Source organism: Schistocerca americana, chromosome 2, assembly GCF_021461395.2.
Source record: "Schistocerca americana isolate TAMUIC-IGC-003095 chromosome 2, iqSchAmer2.1, whole genome shotgun sequence".
Taxonomy (NCBI): Eukaryota; Metazoa; Arthropoda; class Insecta; order Orthoptera; family Acrididae; genus Schistocerca; species Schistocerca americana.
In genome coordinates this window covers 129,256,421-129,282,167 of record NC_060120.1, presented here as the reverse complement: position 1 = coordinate 129,282,167, position 25,747 = coordinate 129,256,421, and the positions used below count along the sequence as shown (strand labels likewise).

Here is a 25,747-nt window from a genome sequence, read left to right as displayed (position 1 = left end):
TAACTGCACTTCCAGTCTGAAGAAACACTAGGCAGATTCAATAATATGAACCAATAGCTAATCTATCGAGTCCCTTAGCTAACACAATATTAATGAATAATGCTCCCAGTACACAAGCCATGCAGTGTGGCAACAGGCTAACACAGATGCTGAAAAAAGTAGTAAAGCAGCACAGCTCCTAACATAAGAACAAGTACATGGTGGTTTCCTAAAATATACCTCTTTCAATCTTAATTATCCTTCAACTTTAAAGTTTTTGATGAAATTATTTGCCAGTATTTCCTAAATGACTTCTCAACGTCTCTTGTTTGTCCTTTCGGAAATCTAAAATCTATGTGATTAGCACTCTTTAGAACACGAACACGCGCACACACACACACACACACACACACACACACACACACACACACACAATCTACTTTTACTTCTGAGTTATATATATATATATATATATATATATATATATATATATATATATATATATATATGTGTGTGTGTGTGTGTGTGTGTGTGAGAGAGAGAGAGAGAGAGAGAGAGAGAGAGAGAGAGAGAGAGAGAGAGATAAGCAGCATTTCTTGAAATGTAAGGCACCTATTAAAATCCAAATTCGAGCTGCTTTGTTTCTATGTAAGAAGGCATACAACATGCTAGTAATAAGTGGTATGAATGTAACTGTAATAAGCTTGATATTTAATGTCTCTGTATTTACTAACTGCGAGCTTCTGAATGCCACAAGGAAACCTTTCCAAAAAGTGTTTCCACCCTTTCTTATGTTCTTCACCGCTCATTAAATAGCAAATTACACTTAAATATAAAATTCCATTCTTATACTGCAATAATGGGAACTTAATGTGTACTTCACTGAAAATAACTGAAGCATTATGCCAGTTTGCACGTCTCATTCTTTTTTATTAATGTGCTGAACATATCAGAAAAATCTCATCTTCACATTTTTTAACACAAGCTACACTATAAATAACTACATTTTTACATTTCCCCTTTTTTTTCCTTGATAGGTCATATATGAAAAATATCACAGCCATACCTTCCTCACAATTTTTACATTAATGATTAATTACAGGGACAACTGTATTTCTCCTGTCTTCCTCATTTCAAAGCTGTCTTCAATTCCACAAAAAAGTACGATATTATATATTATTTCACAAAAAGTAAATAGAATGTTCCACACGAGGCAGTCCTTGAGCAAAATAACAATATTACAAAGAACTACTGATGAAAGAAATATTGGGATAGACAACATGACGAAAACAAAATAAATTAATATCTGTCATGTTACAGAAATGTCATCACCTGAGGAAGGCGGTCTGTTGATGGAAAGAGCATTGATAGGGCAATGTTTTCAATTTGCCTGTGCTGAGTAAGAGGGAATTTACGAAACGTTTGATTTTGTTTTTAACTGTTGCACTTGATACTGTTGAACTTTAGATTCAAAGAAAAATTTTATCAAAATGTGACATATTACTATGTTTCAGAGACAGAAATAGTACAAAATGAGTAACTACAACATTTAGAAACTAACTCTGATCTCTGAAAAATGCACACCATTCTCAAACTTGATTAGGAGAGAGCAAGGGGTCAGAAGGGAAGAGGGAAAGTGTGGGGGGGGGGGGGGGGGGGGGAGACTGAAGGAAAGGAAAAGCAAAGGATGGAGGTGAAGTCTGTAGGCATACTGTTGCCAAAGAGACAAGATTTGGCAAAGCACAGCTGACATTTTATCTTGTCCCTTTCTTTTAACCAAGAAATATTCAAATATTTAACAAAGCAAAAATAAGAATGGATACCTAAGACAAAAACAAATATTTTACTATAGACCAACTTATTGGAACGCATATTTCAAGAACTTTTGAAGAGGTTTTACCTAGTAGTACAAATAACAAATACCCGCTCTCAATCTGAGTATGTGGATGATTCTACAAACATTCCTCTGAATATTTCTCAGTTAATTATAAAATAACCCTAATGCAATAACAAAAATGGAGCCAGTTTCAAATATTTCGCTACATAAAATGAAGGGGGACAAATGTGTCATGTGCAAATAGTAATGTAGCAATAATCACTAGTAAATCAACCACATCTTTGACAGCAAAATACCCAGGTTAGAAAAAATTGAAAGTTAAGCAGTTTTCTGCTTTGCTACTGGCCTGCACAACAAGAGGTGGCACTTTGTGTGTGTAATTCCTTTTATGGCACAATGACAAAAAATTGTTACTTTCTCAATAGCATTCTTTAGAAGTGATAAATATCACCACAGTAATGCAAAATTATTAATTACACCTTTTAACAAAGGCAGGACACAATTAATACCATCTCAAATGTTGAGCAAATATGCGCTCAGGTGAATTCAATACAAGCCCCACATTGAAGGCTGGGAACGTGATATAACATGAAAGTCCGTCAATGGCTAAATTGTTAACAATTTCAAAAGGCCTCAGATATGTCCTTCAGAAAGGTAACTCCTGCTTGAAGGATGGCTCATGGAAACACACAACTGTACAGGCAATATGTGAAGGATAGCTCATTGAAAGATATAACTGCAGAAGCAATGTGGCAGTATGGTTCTTCACACTAAAAAACAATCTTGACCAATACTCATCCTGCGGTAATATAATTACTGTAAGTGCCATGAGTAAATAAGCCAAAAAAACACCCATACCCTAAGATCAATAACCAACACTTCACCTGAAATATTAATGATAAAACGGCACATTTCATTCTTACAACACAATCTCACACACACACACACACACACACACACACACACACACACACACAGAGAGAGAGAGAGAGAGAGAGAGAGAGAGAGAGAGAGAGGTGTCAAGTGTGAATCTGCCCAATTCTGTTAATTTTTTTTTATCATGTTACAATTATTTCAATATGGTATCCTTTAGATACATTCCCATAAAACGAAAAAAAATTCAGTAATAGTTATGGCAAAAATCAGTATTTGCTACAAAAGATAATCTCAAGAGCTGTAAAATTAATGAATTTTTATGGAAATAGTAAATGAAAATACACAGCGGAACTGAAAGGCATTACTAGTTTGGTTATACTGAATAACAATCGGAAAGCTACACAATATCTTGTTACTGTACAGACATTACCCTTTCAAGATTACAAAAGACTATACCGCAATGCTGCAAAAAAAATCTAAAATTGTCATATGCATATCAGACAAGAACTGTACAAAATTTCCAGGCAGCAACTTTTGTCATTTTGTGTCTTTCAGGGGCTTGCATTCATGCTCTTTAGCATAGATGAATAGTTTCCACTCCTGATTCAACAGCACTAATGCCACAGCAAATATATTTCTTTTAAATTTTTACAGCTTGATGTTTAAATTATATCGCCGGGTAAAACAGTCTGAAAAACTTCACGTACAGGGTAAAATAAGAATATCTCATTATTACCTGAAAACTGAACATTTAAGTCCCGAGTCAACTCCCTGTTCTCATTGAACACCCACATGGAGTGAAAAAATGAAATCCTCGATCATGCAAACACACATTTCTTTTGAAATATGATTACACACACACAAACACGATGGACTTGTTGGACCTGTTCACGATACAGCTGGCTTCAATGTAAAGGACAACTTGGGTCGTGAATTGTTCTTTCCCAAAATTTCTTCTGCTCTTCCTTAATTCGTTTTTTCTTGCTCTTTCTCAGCCTTTGGCGTTCCTCTTCCATCTTTCTCTGTTCCTCAACCATAGCCAAGCGCTCTTCTGCCTGTGAGTTAAAGTTTTATGAAATATATTGAACATACACAAACATATTTTGTTAGACATTGGTCTTTTATAAGCTAAGCTTTGCCATCCAAAGGAAACTCCTATGTGAACCATTAATTTGTTCACAGTAATTCTTATATACTATCTGAAATCTGTAACGAACACTAGCAACATTTGCACGCAGGAGCGTGGATGGGCGGGCGAATGCACGCACACACGCAATTTTGTTAAAAGACCTGAGTCCTTCATTGTTGGGGAAGAAGGGAGAGGGAGAGGGGTAGGGGATGGGAATCTTCCACAATGAGAAAGAAGAACATGTATATACCCACAAGTGATGGCCGAAAGGATACTGATTCGAAATTCGGAGGGAGGCTACAGGGAATGTATAAAAACTAACAGCATTTACAAGACAGGTTTAAATTGCAAAGAACTTCCAAAAACATGCTGTAGGTGATTGTTAAATCATAGGTAAGAACAAGAACTTAATTTAAAGTAAATAAATATGAAAAAAGTATCTGATCATTTGCCTAATATGATAAAATACCTGATATATTGCAAAACAAATTTTAAGGCTAATTACACATCATTTCTTCATTACAGCTTTTATACCAAGGACAAACATTTAATTAATAACTGGCTGTTTGTGTAACATACAAGAAAGCAATGTTTACTTTGTTGTTAACCCTGTGTTTCACATGACTAATGACACAGACTAGTATGTTCATTTTTATTACATTTAAGCCACAATGCTATTTAGTATTCTGTAATTAACCCCTTTGTAGGCACATTACACAAATTATGTTTACACAGCCTATAAACTGACTCATTCCATACGATTTTGACACTTCAAACACAAGATCACAGCTCCATAGAGTGAATAAATGATAAATGTATAGCAATGACACACATACACTTGGGGCACCAGTAAGAAGTGCTCGCTGCAATGGACAGTGTGCATTTACAGTCTCAGGATTGACTGAAAACACCAAAGAAGCGACAATTAACAGCTGTCCACTGTAGTGGACACGATGTGGCCCAGGATTAACCATAATTAGGTGAAGGTAAACATTAAGAGGCTGCTCAAGGGGAGAAAATAATGAGAGTATGTGGGGAGGGAGACAATCACTAGGCAATATTCACAGTTGTCCGTAACATTGCTAAGCTACATTCTGAACACACTACAAAGTATATTTGCACAATAAGGAGCACTGGTATGAACACCACAACTCTCAGGAACGTGCTATGTTTTGGAAAAGGATACAGTACAAATGATATTCTTGTATCACTGATTACCACTATCCAACTTCTGAGTCAGAGCAAATGATACCTTGCAAATGTTCACCTAAGTGATTAACGCAACAAACATGAAAACGATAGATTGCTACTCACCACAAAAAGTATGCATTAAGTGGCAAACAGTCACAATGAAAGAAGACTGCTACATATTTATCAGATGTAGACAAAACACACCCACACAGCCAAGGCCATCTCTGGGCTTTAATGCCTGACTGTCTCTGAAGCAACCAGCGAACATTGCTGGGATTACAGAAGACGCATAAGACAGGAGAAGGAGAGGGGAGAGCTAGCAGCACAGGGGCTGAGAAAGATGCCAAGGCTGTCAGGGGAAGCATGCAGAGACATACGAGGGAAGGATAACAGGTGCAGCATCAGGAGGCTGTGGAGGGCACAATAGGAGAAGAGGGAAGTAGAGAAGGGGAAAGGACTGTGCAGGTGCAGTGGCAGCACAAAAGGCTGGGGTGAGAGCAGAGAAGGGGATGGGCAGGTGGAGAAAAAGGAATAGCAGAGGTTGAGGTGATGGGGGTTGAGAATGAAGGGTACATTGTAGGGAAAGCTCCCATATGCACAAATCAGAAAAACTTATGCTGGTGGGAAAGATGCACATGGAACACATTGTGAAACAACCTTTGAAGTCAAGCATGTATTGTTGGCTGGAATGCTCCAGCTGTCTTGGCCACAATTTGGTAGTGACCACTCATGCAGACAGACAGCTCGTTATTGGTCATGCTCACGCAGAAGGCTAAGTTAGTTGATCACATGGCTGCTATCACAGGTGGACCTGTCTTTGATGGGGGCACAAAAAGTCTGACAAGAATGGAGTAGGTGGTAGTGGGCAGATGTATGGGATAAGCATTGTATCTAGGTCTACTGTAAGAATATACACCAGGTGGCAAGGGTCAGCAACAGTAGTGTAATAAGGATAGACAAGGATTTGTATGGACTCAGTGGGCCACCTTCCTCTATGATGACCTCCATCTCAAAGATAGATTTACTAGTACCTCCAACCACATCAAACCTACCAACTGACAATGATACGTCCACTTCAACAGCTGCCACCCATTTCACCCCTTGTGACTCGGTAACACACACAACTAAGGCAACAAAATATGTTCTCTGCTAGAGTTTCTACTACCGCTTGTCATACCCTGAAATGATAAATACCCTTCCACCCTTCCCACAGATATATTCCACTATTCACCCAACCTATGCTATATCCTAGTTCATCCTTATTCCACCCCTGTTCCCAACCTAGTTCCCATCTCATATCCCCACAATACGTTCTACCAAGGGTCTCACTGAGGTCTTCACAGCCTGTAATTACTCTCCCAACCTTGTACAGAAACAGATCTCCCATGCCTTATCTCTCCACTTACCCCCAATCTCCTAGAGTCCCTCCATGGGCCACAGAGAAGAATTCAGTACCACAAAGGACTGGAGCAACTGAATCACACTCTCTGCCAGGGTTTCGACTACCTCTTGTAGTGGCCTGAAATGAGAAATGTCCTACCCACTGTCCTTCCCACACCTACTACAATGCTATTTTGCCACCCACTGAACCTACACAGTATCCTCGTCCATCCCTACACAACCCCTGCTCCCAACCACTTGCCTCATGGCTCATACCCATGTAATAGGCTGAGATGCATGACCTGACCCATACACCTTCCCACCACCACATACTCCAGACCAGTTACAAGCATCACCTATCCTGTCAGAGTCAGGGCTACCTGTGAAACCAATCATGTGATCTACAAGCCAAGCTTCAACAACTATGCTGTATTCTATGTGACCATGAAAATGGTTGTCTGCATGAATGGCTACCAACAAACGGTCGCCAAGAAACAGCTAGACCACACAGTTGCTGAGCACACTGCCCAAGACAAGATACTTTATTTTAATTACTGCTGAACTGTGGAGATGGGAACTCTCCCTACAGTATATCCTATGTTCCCGTAACTTTCCTGGCCTCAACGTTCGTTAGTCATTGTCCTACACTCACCTATCCCCTTATCTGTTCCCACTACAGCACTACACAATCTTATTATTCCACCAACACATCCACAGTCTTTTTACTTATCTCTTTTCCGCTGCCCCTCCCCATCCTCCGTCTAACGTCCCGACTACACCTTGCTGCCCTACCCTCTCTCCACCTCATCCCTGTATGCTCCAACATGCACTACTTCACCATCACCCACCCCTACACTGCTATGCCTCCCCCTTTTCTCTCAGCCTCCTCTTTACTCCACCATCTGGTTGCTTCTCCCAACATGTGCCACTGCTTGTAGTCTGGCCACAGCAGTCGTGTGTGTGTGTGTGTGTGTGTGTGTGTGTGTGTGTGTGTGTGTGTGTGTGTGTGTGTGTGGGGGGGGGGGGGGGGGGGGGGGTCTAGTTCTGATAAAGGCCTTTTTGTCCGAAAGCTTATTTGTTATGACAATATTTTTGTTGTGCTTATCTGCAACTGAACATCTCTGCTATATGGTGAGTAGCAATCTATCTTTTTCATAATATTGCCATTATCCCTACAACAGACCTAGACGCAAGACCTGTCCCATACATCCTCCCAGTACCATCTTCTCTAATCCTGTCACAGGTATATCTTACACCATCAAAGGCAGGGCCACCTGGGGAAGCAGCCATATGATCTACCAACTTAGCTGCAACCACTTTGCCGCATCTTATGCAGGCGTGGTCACTAAAAAGCTGTCTGTCCACATGAACAGCCAACGTCAAACAGTGGCCAAAAGAGAGCTGAAACAGCCAGTTGCTGAACCAGCCAGTTGCTGAGCCTGCTGCCCAACATGATTGCTTCAAAGTCTGTGTCATCTGGATCCTTCCCACCAACATCAGCTTTTCTGATGCCCCTTCCTGCAAAGTATCCCTCTTTCCCATAAACCCCCTGGCATCAACCTTTGCTAGTCTCTGTCCTCTACCTGTCTATCCCTTTCCCTGCTCCCACTCTAGCACTAAACACGCCTTCTAGCCTGTCACTGCACCTGCACAGTTCTTTCCGTTTCTCTATTTCATTGTTGAGCCCCTTTAGCACAGCCTCCTGATGCTGTACCTAGCGGCCCACTATAATACCCACTATCCTTCCCCACACCTCTTCTACAGCCTGTAGGATTTAGTCTGATAGCTAAATAAATCCAGCAGTCTTTTTCAATGTGCCTGTCAACTTTTCAACGCATCCTCTTTGTGGTGAGAAGCAATCCATCCTTTTAATATTGTTGTTGTTCCACACATATTTTCCATTTTTCAGTACACACTTACCTTTCTTAATGAAAAAACACAGAGGCTGCACCATATTGCCAGCCAACTTTTTAAATCAGCTAGTACAAGCACACTGGCAGATTACTTATCGTAACACGAAATTATATCAAGTAGGCCTTAGAGGGTTGAGATGAGGTCTCACAAAGGACTCAGTTTTTATGACCTGAAACATCTGCAGTAGTCCAGCAAACTATTTCCCAACCAAAGGCAGCCTGGCCCACAATTATAGATACCTTACTAAGCTAACAAGAATCCTATTACCAAAAGCAGAGGAAAATTTATACTTCTCTTGCACATCACTATTCTAACAACATATCTGACAGCCATCCTTATGCTTACCATCAAGTAACAGAACAGCTCATTATATTATCCTATTCATTAAGCTAAAAAAGCATTTATAAATAGGAAGAAATAATCTTCCTGTTGCATACAGTATGGAGGAATTTCTAACATTATTACACAACCATCAACTGGAGCTCAGTCCCAGCTGGATGAAGGCACAGTAAGAAACTAAGAGAAATTAAATGGTACATGAGGAGGCCCCTTACAATGGAGAAATTAGTCATTGCAGAATCCCTGTTACCAAGTTCCTATGAAGACCCAGAGCTTTCGCTAGGGAACTGTGGAATAAAGAATAGCAAGTGTTTATGCGGAATACCCTTCGCTGTTCCTTGCTAGTTAAACTAATGTGGCCTTTATTGCAGGAGTGCAAGATATTCAGAATCTCATACATGTTTTTAGTCAACTTTTACGCCCACCTTTAATATGGCAGTACTAGTAAAATGTGAATGATTTCACACAATATTTCATACAAGTTTTAATTTATTTGTATGATGGCATTATTAGTTATCAATGTAGTAATGCTAGCTGCAGAAGACTCAGATGCCAATAAAATAATAATAACAAAAGATCTTAGATGAGACTTAGAACCCAATGTACACAAACTGTCATCCTTTATTCAGGGCACTAAGGCTTCTAGACAACTTTAAATCAATACCCTTTGCACTCTCAATTAACACTCTTCTTGTTTATAGCAATTACTTTACTTTCGAGGAAGAAAATTACAAAAACCTCAGTGGTAACTATGGGAACAACAATGGCTGGCTTCCATCTACGTCATAGGAAGAGATCTGAAACTTATCTTTTGCAATGAAGGCAAATTCTGCCTTAAAATGCAAAATTACATACTAAGTTTATTTCATAGCAATTTGTATATCAATGATTTTATTGGAGATACGTTTATTTTCTGCACATAAATACCAAAAATTAACCAATTTTCAGGTACAGGTATTGTACATCATCTGACATAGCCCCATTTCAAAACAGAAAGTGCACAAGAACATGTTTGCAAAATAAAGAGCACACATGTGCATAATACAATGATGTATCAGTGGCTCATAAGCTATGGCCTGGCACCACATGAATTGTGGGCAATTAAATGGTCTCTATTAGATTGGTTGGTTTGGGGGAAGAGACCAAACAGCGAGGTCATCGGTCTCATCGGATTAGGGAAGGATGGAGAAGGAAGTCAGCCGTGCCCTTTCAAAGGAACCATACCGGCATTTGCCTGGAGTGATTTAGGGAAATCACGGAAAACCTAAATCAGGATGGCCGGACGCGGGATTGAACCGTCGTCCTCCCGAATGCGAGTCCAGTGTGCTAGCCACTGCGCCACCTCGCTCGGTGTCTCTATTAGATACATACATGCTATGTACAGCAAAATCTATCTCTGCCATATTACCTACCACGCTACAACAAAGGAACACTTACATCAGTCCCTTACCTGAAGTTTCTAGAGGCTGGAAAACAGAATTGGTCAATGTATTTTGATACCTATCAATTCAGTTGCTTTCATCAGGGTCTATGCCGAATCTTCTTGTGTAGTACAACCAGAGGTAATTTCAGTTCCACTTCTATTCTAAGCCTCTTGTTCGTTCTGACTAGTAAGTCTCCCCTGACCACAGGTTCTAGGTGACTTATCTGAGATCTACCCTTTGTCCTAAACCTCTCCAGTCCATTTCCTTCACCTCTCTTCCTTCACCTTCAACCCTTCTGCCAGAAGGAGGAGCTACTGGCTTCAAAGGCTTGCAGACATAATACTCATTTACTTACAAGCACAGCAGTTCAAAATAATTTTCTCCTTATTTGTGAAGATCTATAAATTCTTGCTGGCTAACCTTATGTATATGCAGGTTATGATGTGTCACTTGGTTATGCGTTCATCTGTGCAGTGAATCATACCTATTATCATCCACATAGAAACTAACTGGTGATTTGTGTATTTTAGAGAGTTCAACTGTAATTTGGTTTGTGGCTGTTTTGGCTAGGGGTTTGTGTGGGTGTCCTAGTTGGGCTGTCTGTTGTTCCACTCTGGCAGGTCCGTTGCATAGGTGGATGCACTGTTAAGTGCGGCCATATTAAGTTTTGTTACTCACTTTTATTGCTTTCTTATTGTAGTCTTAAGGTTTTGCTTGAGTATCGACTGCTGTAACTACTGTAATTTTGTTTCGATGCTCGGCAGGCGCCCGATTTTAAATTTTCACTTTGATCTACGGCCTTGTCCTGAAGGTAAAGGTAGTTTTGATCAACAGGAAACAGTTATCTAATTCCTGGTCCTTGTATGAATTTGTTTTACTGTTTAAATTTAAACTATTGCCTGATTTTTTTAACTCTTTCATACTTGCCACTGTTAACACAAGAACTGTACTACACTTGAATGTTCGGTGTAGTTATATTAATTTACAATAATTGTAATAATAAAATGTCATAGTAAATGATGTTCAATTAAACCATCTTGGCCAGTCCTTCCACAATACCTGCTTCTCAGACACAAACACTGCTGATCCTGGTGAGGTGTTAATTACTACTGACAGTTGTACGTTCTGGTTTGCAAGTCTCTCTAGGAAAGTGGTACCATAACGGTCTCACAAATTCCATCCTTGTTTAAAGTAACAAGACGATATCGCAAAGCAGTCTGGTATAATTTTAATTAGTTGGTGCTTTAAAATCCTGCATTGCAGGTGTGATTTAATGTTATCACATGAAAACTGAGTGGGCACTTCAAAGATGGTAGTCTAGGACTCCATCCTAGAGGCAGAAGACATGGAAGAATTTGCCTTGTAGCAAATAAAGTAGAATCTACTGCTGTCACCAAGGCATATTTTCTCTTTTTTGCAGTCAATGAAGTGCAATTTACAGACAAAATGGACATTTTTATTAAAATTATTGTTGAAAAGGAAATTTACTCACATCACTTTGTTGGCCACCATTCTGTTATTTTTCCATTTGATTACTGATAGCACTGCCAATGGCAGATTTGAGTTAAATGCAATATCATTTATGGTGTACTTACAGCATGCAAGGTTTGCTGGTAACTTCATCTAGTATGCCATGTGATACTGATGGCTCGGTCCACACGTTGTTTTTAGCTTAGTGAAAATCTTAATTTTTCATCTACAATATCCAAAGTATATATAAGAAAAATGAACTGGATATAAAATATAACCATTTCCTGAATTGTTTTTAACACAGTCTGGATTCCAACAGATCACATTATCTACATAGAATCTCATTCACTGTGTAATGCATTCAACAGGAAGCATGCACATTTTACACAGGCCAACATCATTTTGCCCACGGAATTGACAGGACATTGTGGGAATACACAGTTGGCAAATGAGAGAACCAAAGGTTTGTCTGATAATCAAAATGGTAGGCCAACCCAGAGCATCTGGCACATTCTGGAACGCAAGAGCAGGCGCACCACATAAATGTGTGTCAGTGTTATTACAAAACCAACCAATTCAAGTACTACAGTCTCGTTTGTCAAAAAAAGTATGCCCATAGTTACCAATAACAACATTAAAAATTGTTCCAATAGAATATGTTTGCTTGGGTACCTAACCCAAATTTTATCACTACCATCTTTCCTGATTCAGTTTCCTTCATCTGCACCAGTTCACTATATACACATATTTCACACATTTTGTGAAATCAGTTCTGAGGAACATACTTCACGAATAGTAGTAGGTGCAACCACAACGGAGGGGTATCTGTTGAGAGGCCAGACAAACGTGTGGTTCCTGAAGAGGGGCAGCAGCCTTTTCAGTAGTTGCAGGGGCAACAGTCTGGATGATTGACTGATCTGGCCTTGTAACAATAACCAAAACGGCCTTGCTGTGCTGGTACTGCGAATGGCTGAAAGCAAGGGGAAACTACAGCCGTAATTTTTCCCGAGGGCATGCAGCTTTACTGTATGATTAAATGATGATGGCGTCCTCTTGGGTAAAATATTCCGGAGGTAAAATAGTCCCCCATTCGGATCTCCGGGCGGGGACTACTCAAGAGGATGTCGTTATCAGGAGAAAGAAAACTGGCATTCTACGGATCGGAGCGTGGAATGTCAGATCCCTTAATCGGGCAGGTAGGTTAGAAAATTTAAAAAGGGAAATGGATAGGTTGAAGTTAGATATAGTGGGAATTAGTGAAGTTCGGTGGCAGGAGGAACAAGACTTCTGGTCAGGTGACTACAGGGTTATAAACACAAAATCAAATAGGGGTAATGCAGGAGTAGGTTTAATAATGAATAGGAAAATAGGAATGCGGGTAAGCTACTACAAACAGCATAGTGAACGCATTATTGTGGCCAAGATAGATACGAAGCCCACACCTACTACAGTAGTACAAGTTTATATGCCAACTAGCTCTGCAGATGACGAAGAAATTGAAGAAATGTATGATGAAATAAAAGAAATTATCCAGATTGTGAAGGGAGACGAAAATTTAATAGTCATGGGTGACTGGAATTCGAGTGTAGGAAAAGGGAGAGAAGGAAACATAGTAGGTGAATATGGATTGGGGGACAGAAATGAAAGAGGAAGCCGCCTGGTAGAATTTTGCACAGAGCACAACATAATCATAACTAACACTTGGTTTAAGAATCATGAAAGAAGGTTGTATACCTGGAAGAACCCTGGAGATACTAAAAGGTATCAGATAGATTATATAATGGTAAGACAGAGATTTAGGAACCAGGTTTTAAATTGTAAGACATTTCCAGGGGCAGATGTGGACTCTGACCACAATCTATTGGTTATGACCTGTAGATTAAAACTGAAGAAACTGCAAAAAGGTGGGAATTTAAGGAGATGGGACCTGGATAAACTAAAAGAACCAGAGGTTGTACAGAGATTCAGGGAGAGCATAAGGGAGCAATTGACAGGAATGGGGGAAATAAATACAGTTGAAGAAGAATGGGTAGCTTTGAGGGATGAAGTAGTGAAGGCAGCAGAGGATCAAGTAGGTAAAAAGACGAGGGCTAGTAGAAATCCTTGGGTAACAGAAGAAATATTGAATTTAATTGATGAAAGGAGAAAATATAAAAATGCAGTAAGTGAAACAGGCAAAAAGGAATACAAACGTCTCAAAAATGAGATCGACAGGAAGTGCAAAATGGCTAAGCAGGGATGGCTAGAGGACAAATGTAAGGATGTAGAGGCCTATCTCACTAGGGGTAAGATAGGTACCGCCTACAGGAAAATTAAAGAGACCTTTGGAGATAAGAGAACGACTTGTATGAATATCAAGAGCTCAGATGGAAACCCAGTTCTAAGCAAAGAAGGGAAAGCAGAAAGGTGGAAGGAGTATATAGAGGGTTTATACAAGGGCGATGTACTTGAGCACAATATTATGGAAATGGAAGAGGATGTAGATGAAGATGAAATGGGAGATACGATACTGCGTGAAGAGTTTGACAGAGCACTGAAAGACCTGAGTCGAAACAAGGCCCCCGGAGTAGACAATATTCCATTGGAACTTCTGACGGCCGTGGGAGAGCCAGTCCTGACAAAACTCTACCATCTTGTGAGCAAGATGTATGAAACAGGCGAAATACCCTCAGACTTCAAGAAGAATATAATAATTCCAATCCCAAAGAAAGCAGGTGTTGACAGATGTGAAAATTACCGAACTATCAGCTTAATAAGTCACAGCTGCAAAATACTAACACGAATTCTATACAGACGAATGGAAAAACTAGTAGAAGCCAACCTCGGGGAAGATCAGTTTGGATTCCGTAGAAACACTGGAACACGTGAGGCAATACTGACCTTACGACTTATCTTAGAAGAAAGATTAAGGAAAGGCAAACCTACGTTTCTAGCATTTGTAGACTTAGAGAAAGCTTTTGACAATGTTGACTGGAATACTCTCTTTCAAATTCTAAAGGTGGCAGGGGTAAAATACAGGGAGCGAAAGGCTATTTACAATTTTTACAGAAACCAGATGGCAGTTATAAGAGTCGAGGGACATGAAAGGGAAGCAGTGGTTGGGAAGGGAGTAAGACAGGGTTGTAGCCTCTCCCCGATGTTCTTCAATCTGTATATTGAGCAAGCAGTAAAGGAAACAAAAGAAAAATTCGGAATAGGTATTAAAATTCATGGAGAAGAAATAAAAACTTTGAGGTTCGCCGACGACATTGTAATTCTGTCAGAGACAGCAAAGGACTTGGAAGAGCAGTTGAATGGAATGGACAGTGTCTTGAAAGGAGGATATAAGATGAACATCAACAAAAGCAAAACAAGGATAATGGAATGTAGTCTAATTAAGTCGGGTGATGCTGAGGGAATTAAATTAGGAAATGAGGCACTTAAAGTAGTAAAGGAGTTCTGCTATTTGGGGAGCAAAATAACTGATGATGGTCGAAGTAGAGAGGATATAAAATGTAGGCTGGCAATGGCAAGGAAAGCGTTTCTGAAGAAGAGAAATTTGTTAACATCCAGTATTGATTTAAGTGTCAGGAAGTCATTTCTGAAAGTATTCGTATGGAGTGTAGCCATGTATGGAAGTGAAACATGGACGATAAATAGTTTGGACAAGAAGAGAATAGAAGCTTTCGAAATGTGGTGCTACAGAAGAATGCTGAAGATTAGATGGGTAGATCACATAACTAATGAGGAAGTACTGAATAGGATTGGAGAGAAGAGAAGTTTGTGGCACAACTTGACCAGAAGAAGGGATCGGTTGGTAGGACATGTTCTGAGGCATCAAGGGATCACCAATTTAGTATTGGAGGGCAGCGTGGAGGGTAAAAATCGTAGGGGGAGGCCAAGAGATGAATACACTAAGCAGATTCAGAAGGATGTAGGTTGCAGTAGGTACTGGGAGATGAAAAAGCTTGCACAGGATAGAGTAGCATGGAGAGCTGCATCAAACCAGTCACAGGACTGAAGACCAGAACAACAACATAGCTAATACAGCTGCTTTGTTAAATAACTTGACTCTTCTCATGGAGCTGAAGAGTGGCATTAATTCAGAAAATAGCCACTTATGAAAATCTAAGTGTACAGCAAACCCAGTCAGTATGATTTACAGTGCATCCCCTCGTAACAGTTATAATTAGAGTAAACTGTGTTACCTACGCACCAATGTTTTTTGTTATATCACTGGGAATAAAGTACACATATTTTAATAAAATATAACCCAGTGTGGAGAACAACTATAACATTGTTGAAATCACTAAATTTGGCATTAGTTAGTGATAACCAGTACCACAATTACAAATAAATGTATTTGTGCTACTGATGGACTCAAAACATTATTAGCACAGAACTTTGCCAGAATAATTGCTAACATTTAAATAGACAGTAAGTGTTACATCTTACCAGTTTCTTCTGGGCTTCCTCAATCTTACGATTATTTTCTGCCATAATCTGTTCTAACTCCTCACGCTTCCTTCTTTCTTCAGCCTACAAAGTAATTTTTCATGTCAATATTGGATGGTTATATATGAGCAAACATGCAAACTGATAACTAAAAGAAAGAGTAGTTACATTAATACTATGTGATGAAATACTGTGGCACTGTGAATCTTTGAGCAAATGCTACCAAGCATCATATCAATCAGGTAAATGATTCTTTACTATTCACATGATTAAATCATTTGTTGCCTGCACACTGCATATTTTTGCAAAGATTTAATCAAGAATATTCACTGAATTGATTATACAAAAAGATTAAAAACCTCTATGATATCATCTTTTACCTATGTACATTACCCCATCCCACCCCACAATTTACTAATTATAACCCATTAAATGTAATGTTCATATCCCATTAAATGTAATGTTCATATCAATTAGGTAAATGATTCTTTAATATTCTCACGATTAAATCATTTGTTGCTTACACGGTGCTGGATGAAACACCAGCAAATTACATGGAAGAAAGGTATCTCCAGGCATTTTCAATTGTATTAGCTCCTGCAGTGCAACCTTTATGTCACTAGAATCATTCTTGAAAGTTGTGGTATGGCACCTACTGTTGTACAGAAGATTTTATCAGAAAATTGTAAATTGGGGAACTAAAAATGACATTCTCCTGGTAAAGCAAAAAAACCAATATGGTATGTGGCAAAGCAACCAATCAAATAACTATATTTTAGATCCAAATGAAAAAACTTCCAATAAGTACTATAAATATGTTATAAAGACAGTTCATGTAAGAAGGGGTATATGTACAATGACTGAGATTAGCTATAGTGAGACAAAGTTACCAAAATCAAAAACTAATATGAATGAAAGTTATCTTACCCTAAAATATACAAAGCTGTAAGCTTTTTGCTGTTCCCCTCTTCAGGCTATTACATTTTACAGTAGTAATGGCATCACACAGACTCTCTGTGATGTTTAAGGATGAATTGGCAACTTCAGTATTTTAAATATTTTGTCTAAGCGAATCACAGTACTTGTGTTCAAATTTAGTGCTGTATGTAAGAGTTTATGTTCAACCTACAGGTTCTGTAAACCTTTTCCCTGAGATATGTGGGTGCAACACTGCAGCAACCATTTATAGTAGTAAAACCAACACACATTTTACTTTCTAACTCAAGCAGCTAACTGCATACTAAATAGACAACCACCCAACATATCAAGATGTACCATGGAGGAAATTAAATATGGTAAAAGTCTATGAATGCAAGAAATCATTTCAAAACTAGTAGTTAATCTTAACACTTCATCACATTGTAAATTAAAAAGATTTACTAAAACAATCATTGTCTTAAGTGAAACTTATCTACATTTCTTATATAAACAGCTAACATAAGTAATAAATATGCCAGTATTCATACCATGCCTCTCCAAATGCAAACAGCAATCATAGGGGAAACTATCTCAATCAGTAAGAATACTACAGACATTTCTCAAAAAATGAGTTACATTTTTAAGGAGAAAATATGGAGATTCTTACTGCATGTGGCTTGGCATTCCATACAAAAAATCTTAATCAAGTCACAAGAGTTTCAAAAACATGATAAAACTGTTCTCCATATAGCCTAGATATCCAGAATCAAATCGGCTAATTCAGCAGGAGAGAAGACAGGTGTTTCAGTCTCTTCTGAACTTTGCAGTGCCAACAGGTAACAACACTGTGAGAATAAACCAGCATGTAACAAATCTGAACGTAAGTTCTTAATAACGTATCCTGTGAAGAAATGTTATGTCATGTGGATGATTTTTCTCTGTCAGTTAAAATTTCACAGTAAAGTGACAGGAGTAAAGATGAAATAGCAATTGTCTTAATAAGACATCCAAGTCACAACATACATTTGATGTAAAAGAGATGGTGAAATAATTCTTTAAAGATAACACAAAAGCAAAGCATAAAATATCAAATAAAAAAAAGAGAGTTCAGAAAGTGAAAAAACATAATATCACTCAAACCATATATTACGATGTGGGCATGGCATTAACTTTACAGAATGAGGTAAAAGGTGTAGCAAGGTATGAAATTTTATGAGCTGTGGGACAATCCTCCAGAATGTCAAATAAGAGTGCAAATGGAGCGGAAAGATGCAATTGCTATAATGCTACATGGTATGGCTGATGAATCACTGGAAAGGCAACAGCTGGAACATCTCACAACATGGAGGAAGAGAAGTAAGGAAACTGAAGAAGAGCTGCTCTGCAACAGATTCAAATGAACTACATGAAGCAGAAAATTTATGATAGTTATTTATCCTATAAGAGCCTGAAAATTATTTACTAGGGGATATTACATCAAGACTCAAATGGTCTAACAAGCATCAAAATATTTTGTAGATCATGTTTGAAGGTTTATTAGTGTGTGTGATCAGGGTAGTTCACATTGGTAAGTTTCAGTGTTTTTAACTCTGTGGAACCTCAACCAATGGTACACTGCATGTACGATGATGTATGTTCCAGATGAGATTTAGCCTCAAAACAGCTATTAATTGCAGGTAATCTAAGGTACAGAAGTGGAAGGAAGGAAGTTTTGGTTTAAAATGCCATCAATTAGGCTGTTCGATATGTAGCAGAAGACAAATTATATGCAAGTGGAGGTTGGAAGATCGGCCACGTGGCCAGTTCAAAGGAAACATCCTGTCATTTGCCACACATAATTCAAGGAAACAACAGAAAAAACAAATCTAGATAGCTGAATGGGGACTGAATATCATTTGCCCTACATGTGGGACTAGTGCTTCATCCACTGGGCTACATCAATTGCTTTCAACAGAAGCAGTATTTGGCATGAAGATTAAGCAAATATTAAAAAAGGTAGGCTTCCCTATTTACCATTAAGTTACATGTGTAACTACTGTGAAAACTGCCTATAACAAAGACAACTCAAAGTCATAACAAGAAATGATACAATATTGGAACAAAAGCTGACTAAGCAGTTTGATCAAGGGGACCAGATACAAAATATCAATCAATCATCCTGAAGTAAGCCAAATGTACAGTCTTTGACATAAAATACGGCTGCCAGCTGGTTGCCTGAAAGACTACAGGTGTGTTTATGCTGCACCCGCATAACTGATACCTCGCTGCTCGCACATCACATCTCGCTGGGAGTCCTGTTTCATTTATGTTGCTGCCTCACTGCTAGCACACCACCACACAACTCGCTGGATACTTTTTACCCTGTAGCTGTTTGCATCACTAGTTGAGTGGATTATTTGCAGGTATGAATCAAAAACTTGCATTCTATGCATCATCTGATGACACTAATACAGGTTTGTTAAAACCAAAAATGTGGTTACTGACAATGAGAAAGAAGAAGTAGTAGACTGTTCACACTGTAAATACTATAACCAGCTCTAACAACAGCTTAAAATTTATTCAGAACAGTTTTGGGACAGTTACGAATATCACATAAGTTTTTTTTAGTTCATTTTAAATATTACAGAATCAGGATAATCAAACAATGGTAACTCTGGGTAGGAATATAAAAAATGCAGAAAAGACAGATTGCTACTTACCATAAAGAAGAGACATAAGTTGCAGAGAGGCACAATTAAAAGACACACAAGAGAGAGGTATTTGCTGATGAAGGCTGTGGCCAAAAGCTTTGTGTAAATGTCTTAATTATGCCTGTCTGCAACTTAACATGTCTTCTTTACACTAAGTACCAGAACAGCTTAAGAACTGATGGCTTGACCCAAAATTATTAACGTAATTCCTGTTGAAGAGCGATCCATAGACCTACTCATGCTGAGGCAATATTTTGTCAGTTTTTATTTGCATCTACTCCATATACTACATCTGCAAAGTGCAGGTTTTTGTGCTGATATTCTAATTGGGGGAGGGGGTGAAGAAAGAAAAAAAGAAGGAAGGATAGAAAATGATAAATTAGGTGGAACAGAAAAATGGCTGAAATAAAAGTGATGAATCTGGGATTATACTTCAGCTTGCACAGACACATTTAAGAAATCATTTTTTTAGCACTGAATATGCAAACTAAGCAGGAGGAAACCTTAACAACTGGTACAATGAAAAACATCCTAAGCCATTCATTTCATGGTAATTTGTAATGAATGTAGATGGAGATGTAGAAGCAGAAATAGATATATGTTGTACGAAAAACTGTGAAATGAGGAACAGTCAAACGTGGCACTGCCAGAGTGACCTCAAAGCAGCCAATCACAACTCAAGTTTCAAGACAGATGGTGATGGTCACTGCTTCAAACCTAATCCAGGTTGATATACTAGCTTGGTGAGGATCATAACTAGCAGCAGTGTGAACAATGATGGTGCAGGTTTGTTGTTTTATCATTGCCGCACCATGCTGATGGGATGTGAACAGCAAGGTGGTAGCATAAACACACCCTAGTTTAAGTCATTCACGTAACAAGCCAATAAAACTGATCGACCCTCAGAATTTTAAGTCTGGCCACCTGCACAATCTGTAAACACCATAGCATGTGAAACTCTCGGGAGGAAGTGCTGTCTTCAGTTTAAGGTGTTGTAGTGCTGTATATGCTTGTGGTCTAGTGATAACATTGCATAATGTAGAAGTATAGTCGCAAATTCAAGTGCATCCTTCCTTTATTTTTTGAAAATTTATTTAGGGTGATTGTGAAAAGTATGTCTGGTGAAAACCCAAATATAATGAGCTTCACTTTCTAAAACCTTCCATAAACATTTCTGCAAAAGATCAGGACGGTTTACACTGGAGAATTTCCTTGCCATGCAGTGACAACCTAATACCAACCACGAGCCACGTGGCAGTCGGTGTCCAACCACTGATCATAACATGTTTCTGCTATTACATTGGTGAGCATAAAATTTTTTATTATTGTAGTTTGATTTTCTGTGCAAAATGATTTTGATACATCTAGTGAGTAAAGAACATTTACACAACATGCATGGGTTACCATGAGTGTATTTATTAAATATTTTATATTTGGGGTTCTAGTATTTGTCCTGTGATTACTTATTGGTTTTCGCACATTTCAATCTTAAGATTGTTGTTCAAGTGTTATAAAATAGAACTGAAAGTGGAGTAAGGGCTAGTATTTGCGACAGTATTCTCTTTGGGTTACAGAGAGAGGTGAAGGCAGCAGAGGCAGCTAAAAACATTTGTTACTGTGTGTGGGATAAGTGCTATCAGACAAATCACATCAAAAAAGGATTTTTCTTGTTTTGAGATTTGTTCGATAACTGACACAGATGATGAACTGGGACCATTTTACCTTTGTAAGACATTTGTTTTTAATAAGTGAAGTTTGGGAGTGGGATTATTTCATTCTCCAATTCAAAGCAAGAACAACAAATGCAGTAACTATTACTGCATTTTTGCTTGAACGTCATCAGTTCGCTCATTGAGCAATCCCATGCAATACCGTTACTGGAGACGAGTTACGATTCCTTTATGTAACTTCTTAAGAAGTAATTAATAACTGAGTCCTAACTAAAGACATCACCTTGAGCAAAGGGCAATGTGAACAAACAATATTTTGCGTGTGTTATATATTTATATTGCTCCCCAGGAATGCGTCCATTGCAGCTGACATTTGTTGTCAACAACTGAGATGCCTTTCAATTGCAGTGTATAAAATACACTCCATACCTGGCTTGATGACATATTTAACTACAAAACAGTAGTTTCTACAGGTGTGGGATTGATAAACTACCTGAGCATAGTAAGATTGTTTTAGATAATATGACAGAATATATTGTTGATGATTAATATATCACTTATGTTTATTGTTGCGTTCAGTAAACTAATGGCAAAACGTTATTAAAATATGCACTGTAGTAATACAAATGAATTACAACTTACCACAACAATTTTATGACAAGTTTGTTTCAGTAAAATGTGAATTACCTGTTACACAAGTGTGACTGACTGACATGAAGTAATTGGATACTGCACATTTTGCACTATGAAATGGTCTTTATGTGGTGTCTTGTGTCATACTGAAGTAGTATGGAAATGTGATAGCAGGAGCAGACACACAAAAAAACCAGTTAATAAATTATTCAATGAAAAGTTCATAAATAAAATTGTGTATTCACAAAAACCAACAATTATACTGATCGAAGCGCAAAAAAGCATTACCTAGTATTCATATATTTTTCACACTTAGATGTTGAGGTACTGAAAGTAGCAAGAAGCCTTGTGATGGAGAGGGTTTTCTATGATTTCTTTACTGATTTTTGATGTGCTTACTTGTAGCTTTGTAAGTAAGATGCTGACCTCAATTGAAACTGGAACAGATAGTCAATGTGGCTTCACTTTGCAGTGCAACACCTTTACCTCAAAGCTAAAGAACAACTGCAGCAATCATCTTTTCCTTATTGCACCAGTTGTGGCTATGACAGAAAAATCACAATGTGAAAGAGAAGCTTAGTTGCAGTTTCTACATGGAATGGCCTTCCTGAGCTTAAAATCATAATTTGATAACCTGACATCAAACTTTAAATGAAAATCACTCAGATCACTCAACAGAAATGAATTTAGCAAGAAAAATCTGTGCCATCCAGAAATGTAACTTGATGATCACAGAGTTGCCAAACCTTATTCTGCATTGTTTCCAAGTTTCAGTTATACTACTGGCAGAAAGAATGTGTTTCTACAGCTACTGCATTTCTGGGCTCAGAAAGGTGGATCTCTAAGATGCAACTGTCAAGGACTAGAATGCCAAAAGCATAATCCCTGCTAAGGACTAGAATGCCAAAAGCATAATCCCTGCTAAGGACTAGAATGCCACAAGTATAATCCATTAGTGGTAGTCTGGTGTCATAAATCAATAGCGTCCGGATAGTGTCTGCAAATTTCAGAACCATCAGTCCTCCTGTGCCATCACATTACATCTAGACAACTCTCATGTGAATTTTATGGTAGCCCAGAGGCAGCGTTCGTATGTAACCATCATCACGAAATAAATTATGGTTTCCTCGCACAGTAGGCTTTCTTGATTAGGAAATTTATGTTATTCATAGCTTATGAAATTTCTCTGAGGTTGTTCATGTTTTGCAATCAATGGTGTAGTGTTGACTTTTCATTTGTATTCCTCTGTTTTGAGGACAGAATATTAATGACAATGTTTCTAAGCAAAATCTTTCTTAAATCTATAATAATCAAAAGACATGCTGCCTAGCCGTAATTTTTACAATATAATCATGCTCTAAAATGGTGAATTTCATCAGGTGAATAAGCTTTGCAGTTTTCAATATGCTTAGACATAAAAATAATTTTAACAGTTAGTGAATTATCACATTTAATTTTCAATGTGTGATTTCGAGTATTATTACTAACTATGCTTTAGTCCCTCAACTTAGAGAAATGAGAATAAAACTCACTGGAATTAAACTCATTGACTTTTACTTCTCAATGCTCATGCCTGAGATGCAACTTGTGTTCCTCACTTTTGAGCACATTCAAGAAACACATCAGCTGTGGAAACGTAGTCTTCCTGCTGGTAGTATACCTGAAACTTGGCTACAGTGCAGAATATGTTTTGCAACTCTATGTTCATTGAGTTACTTCACAGATGGTATAGAATTATCCTGCTAAATTTACTTGGTGTTTAATTGTTATTTCCGCTTAATAGTCTGAGTCACCTTCACTTAAGGGGGGGGGGGGGGGTGGTGGTGGTGGTGGTGGTGGTGGTGGTAGCATGCCAAACAGGCTGACTTGGAGCAGGAGGGGCATCACATGAAATTTTAATTTCCACTGTCTATACTTTTGCAAATAAATTTATAAAACTTTGTCAGCATGACCAGGAAGGATTCAGGATTAACATGCATAGCAGTGGAAGTTTAAAAACTTTTTTTTCCATGCGAAATTTCATCATTTTTACACTTACTGTTGGCTGCATTTGTTTCTATAGGAACATTTTTCTTCGTAAGTAAGAGAGATACTTCAATGAATTTTGCACAACATACAAACCATACTAACAGGTGAACGAAACTCTAGAATTTACTTAATTTAGGAAAATATGAATGAGCTGTTACATTTTAAACTTTATGTGTAGAACAACTCAAATTTTATTGTTAATTATCTCAGTTTTACCACAGTCTTTAAAAGAATTGGAAAAGTCTAGAGTTTTTCATTAGGAAGTTTGTGTTTAATAAGCATACCAAGTCTGAAAGTAATAGGTTATTTATTTTGGATGTAACATGTACCTAAGTACAGAGGTTTGTGTTTTATGGAAAAAATTGCCGCTAAAGTTTCTGCTTGTATGTGGCATTCTTTTAGAACTGTCCTGCACCATAAACAAGTTCTTTTTCATTTTCTAAATCATTTTTCTTCCTTTTCACATTCCTATGATGCACTCTTCTTTATTTTATCACATCCAAAAATGATTTATCTGCTTTCACTACATGCTCTCTGTCTATTGCCGACAAAGCTTTGATGCAGTTCGCTCCAGGCTTAATTATCATTTTCTCTAAAACATATTTCCTGCTTTGTGCGCCATCATTAAAACATGAATCTGCATCATAAACACCAATAACAAGTGCATTACTTCCCACAAAATGGTTTTTGGCAATCTTTCCCATACACATTGGTTAAAACTTTCATTTGGGTTTTGGGTACCGCCATGATAACATTTTCTGAATCAGTTTTCATTTGCAAGGGCCCTGAATATAGGTTTGATGGTTTCCATTACAGCAGTCGGTAGAGAATTCCTGTGATTATATTCTTGACCACCAGCAATAGATCTTTGGTGGTCACACCATGATTCACTTCCTTTTGGGTGCAAGTTGTGGATAGGATTATTGTCTGTGGATATTTTGTGGAAATATAAGGCCCAATCTGCTTGCTTCATATGTTTCAAGACCCCCGTGCTCCTTCTTTCTGCCAAGCCATAATATATCGGCAGCTTGTCAAATTCTGCATCTGTCACTTGCCCTCTCACTTTTATTCCCTTCCCATCAGATAATTTTTTTCCTGACAAATTGTGTCTCAGCCTTCTAGGTCTAGTGCCCAGTCTTTTCTGTACATATATCACACATTCTAACTTCTGCACAGTAGTCTCAGCTCCATATGGAGCACATTTTTGAACCTCAAGGAAAGCTTTACTATCACCATCAAGGTACTTCACATATCGCAGGCCATAAGAGGCAACAGATCTGGTAAACAAGCTGACAACTCCCTGCACTTCCATACCTCCACTTCAGCCTTTATAGTTCATATTATATTCATGATTTGGAATCCCTTTCAAACAACTTAGACAAAATTTGCTCAACACTTTAACGTCTAGCACTTTGCCAGTGTCAATAGATGTTGTTGTAACAATACAATTCAAAGAAGTGTGTCCTCTTTTTTGCCAGGTACCATCAAAAGCGGCCACTGTCCCTGTCACCATCATTTTTGATAATAGAGTCTTCTGCAGCATTTTTCATTGACGATTCAGCAACTTATTTTACAGACCCAAGCAATAACCCATAATATCGCAATAAGCCATAATATCTCTCAAATTCTGCTGGAGGAGGTGGAATATTCATCACTGCACCAATAGAGCGCGTGCCATACGCTACCCTCAAATTCACATCATAATCTTTGCTTACGATTTTAGATGTCAAGCAAGATGCACAAACATTGCGTTTGCTGCTTATCACAGATAAGTTCATAGCAAGGCCTATCCTGGCAAGCTCATTTTTAACCACAGAAACACACCGTACACCAAA

The 25,747-nt window shown here is 38.3% G+C and overlaps 1 protein-coding gene across 1 annotated transcript in view; it reads right to left on the bottom strand.

The window, feature by feature from the left end:
• Positions 1–970: 970 nt before the first annotated feature.
• Positions 971–25,747, bottom strand: part of LOC124596172 (UPF0430 protein CG31712-like) — a 96,843-nt gene continuing 72,066 nt past the window's right edge. Inside the window, 3 exon segments of the mRNA XM_047135209.1 lie at positions 971–3,642; positions 3,645–3,747; positions 15,974–16,057. Coding sequence (XP_046991165.1) covers positions 3,581–3,642; positions 3,645–3,747; positions 15,974–16,057 — 249 coding nt within the window. The 3' untranslated portion in view covers positions 971–3,580.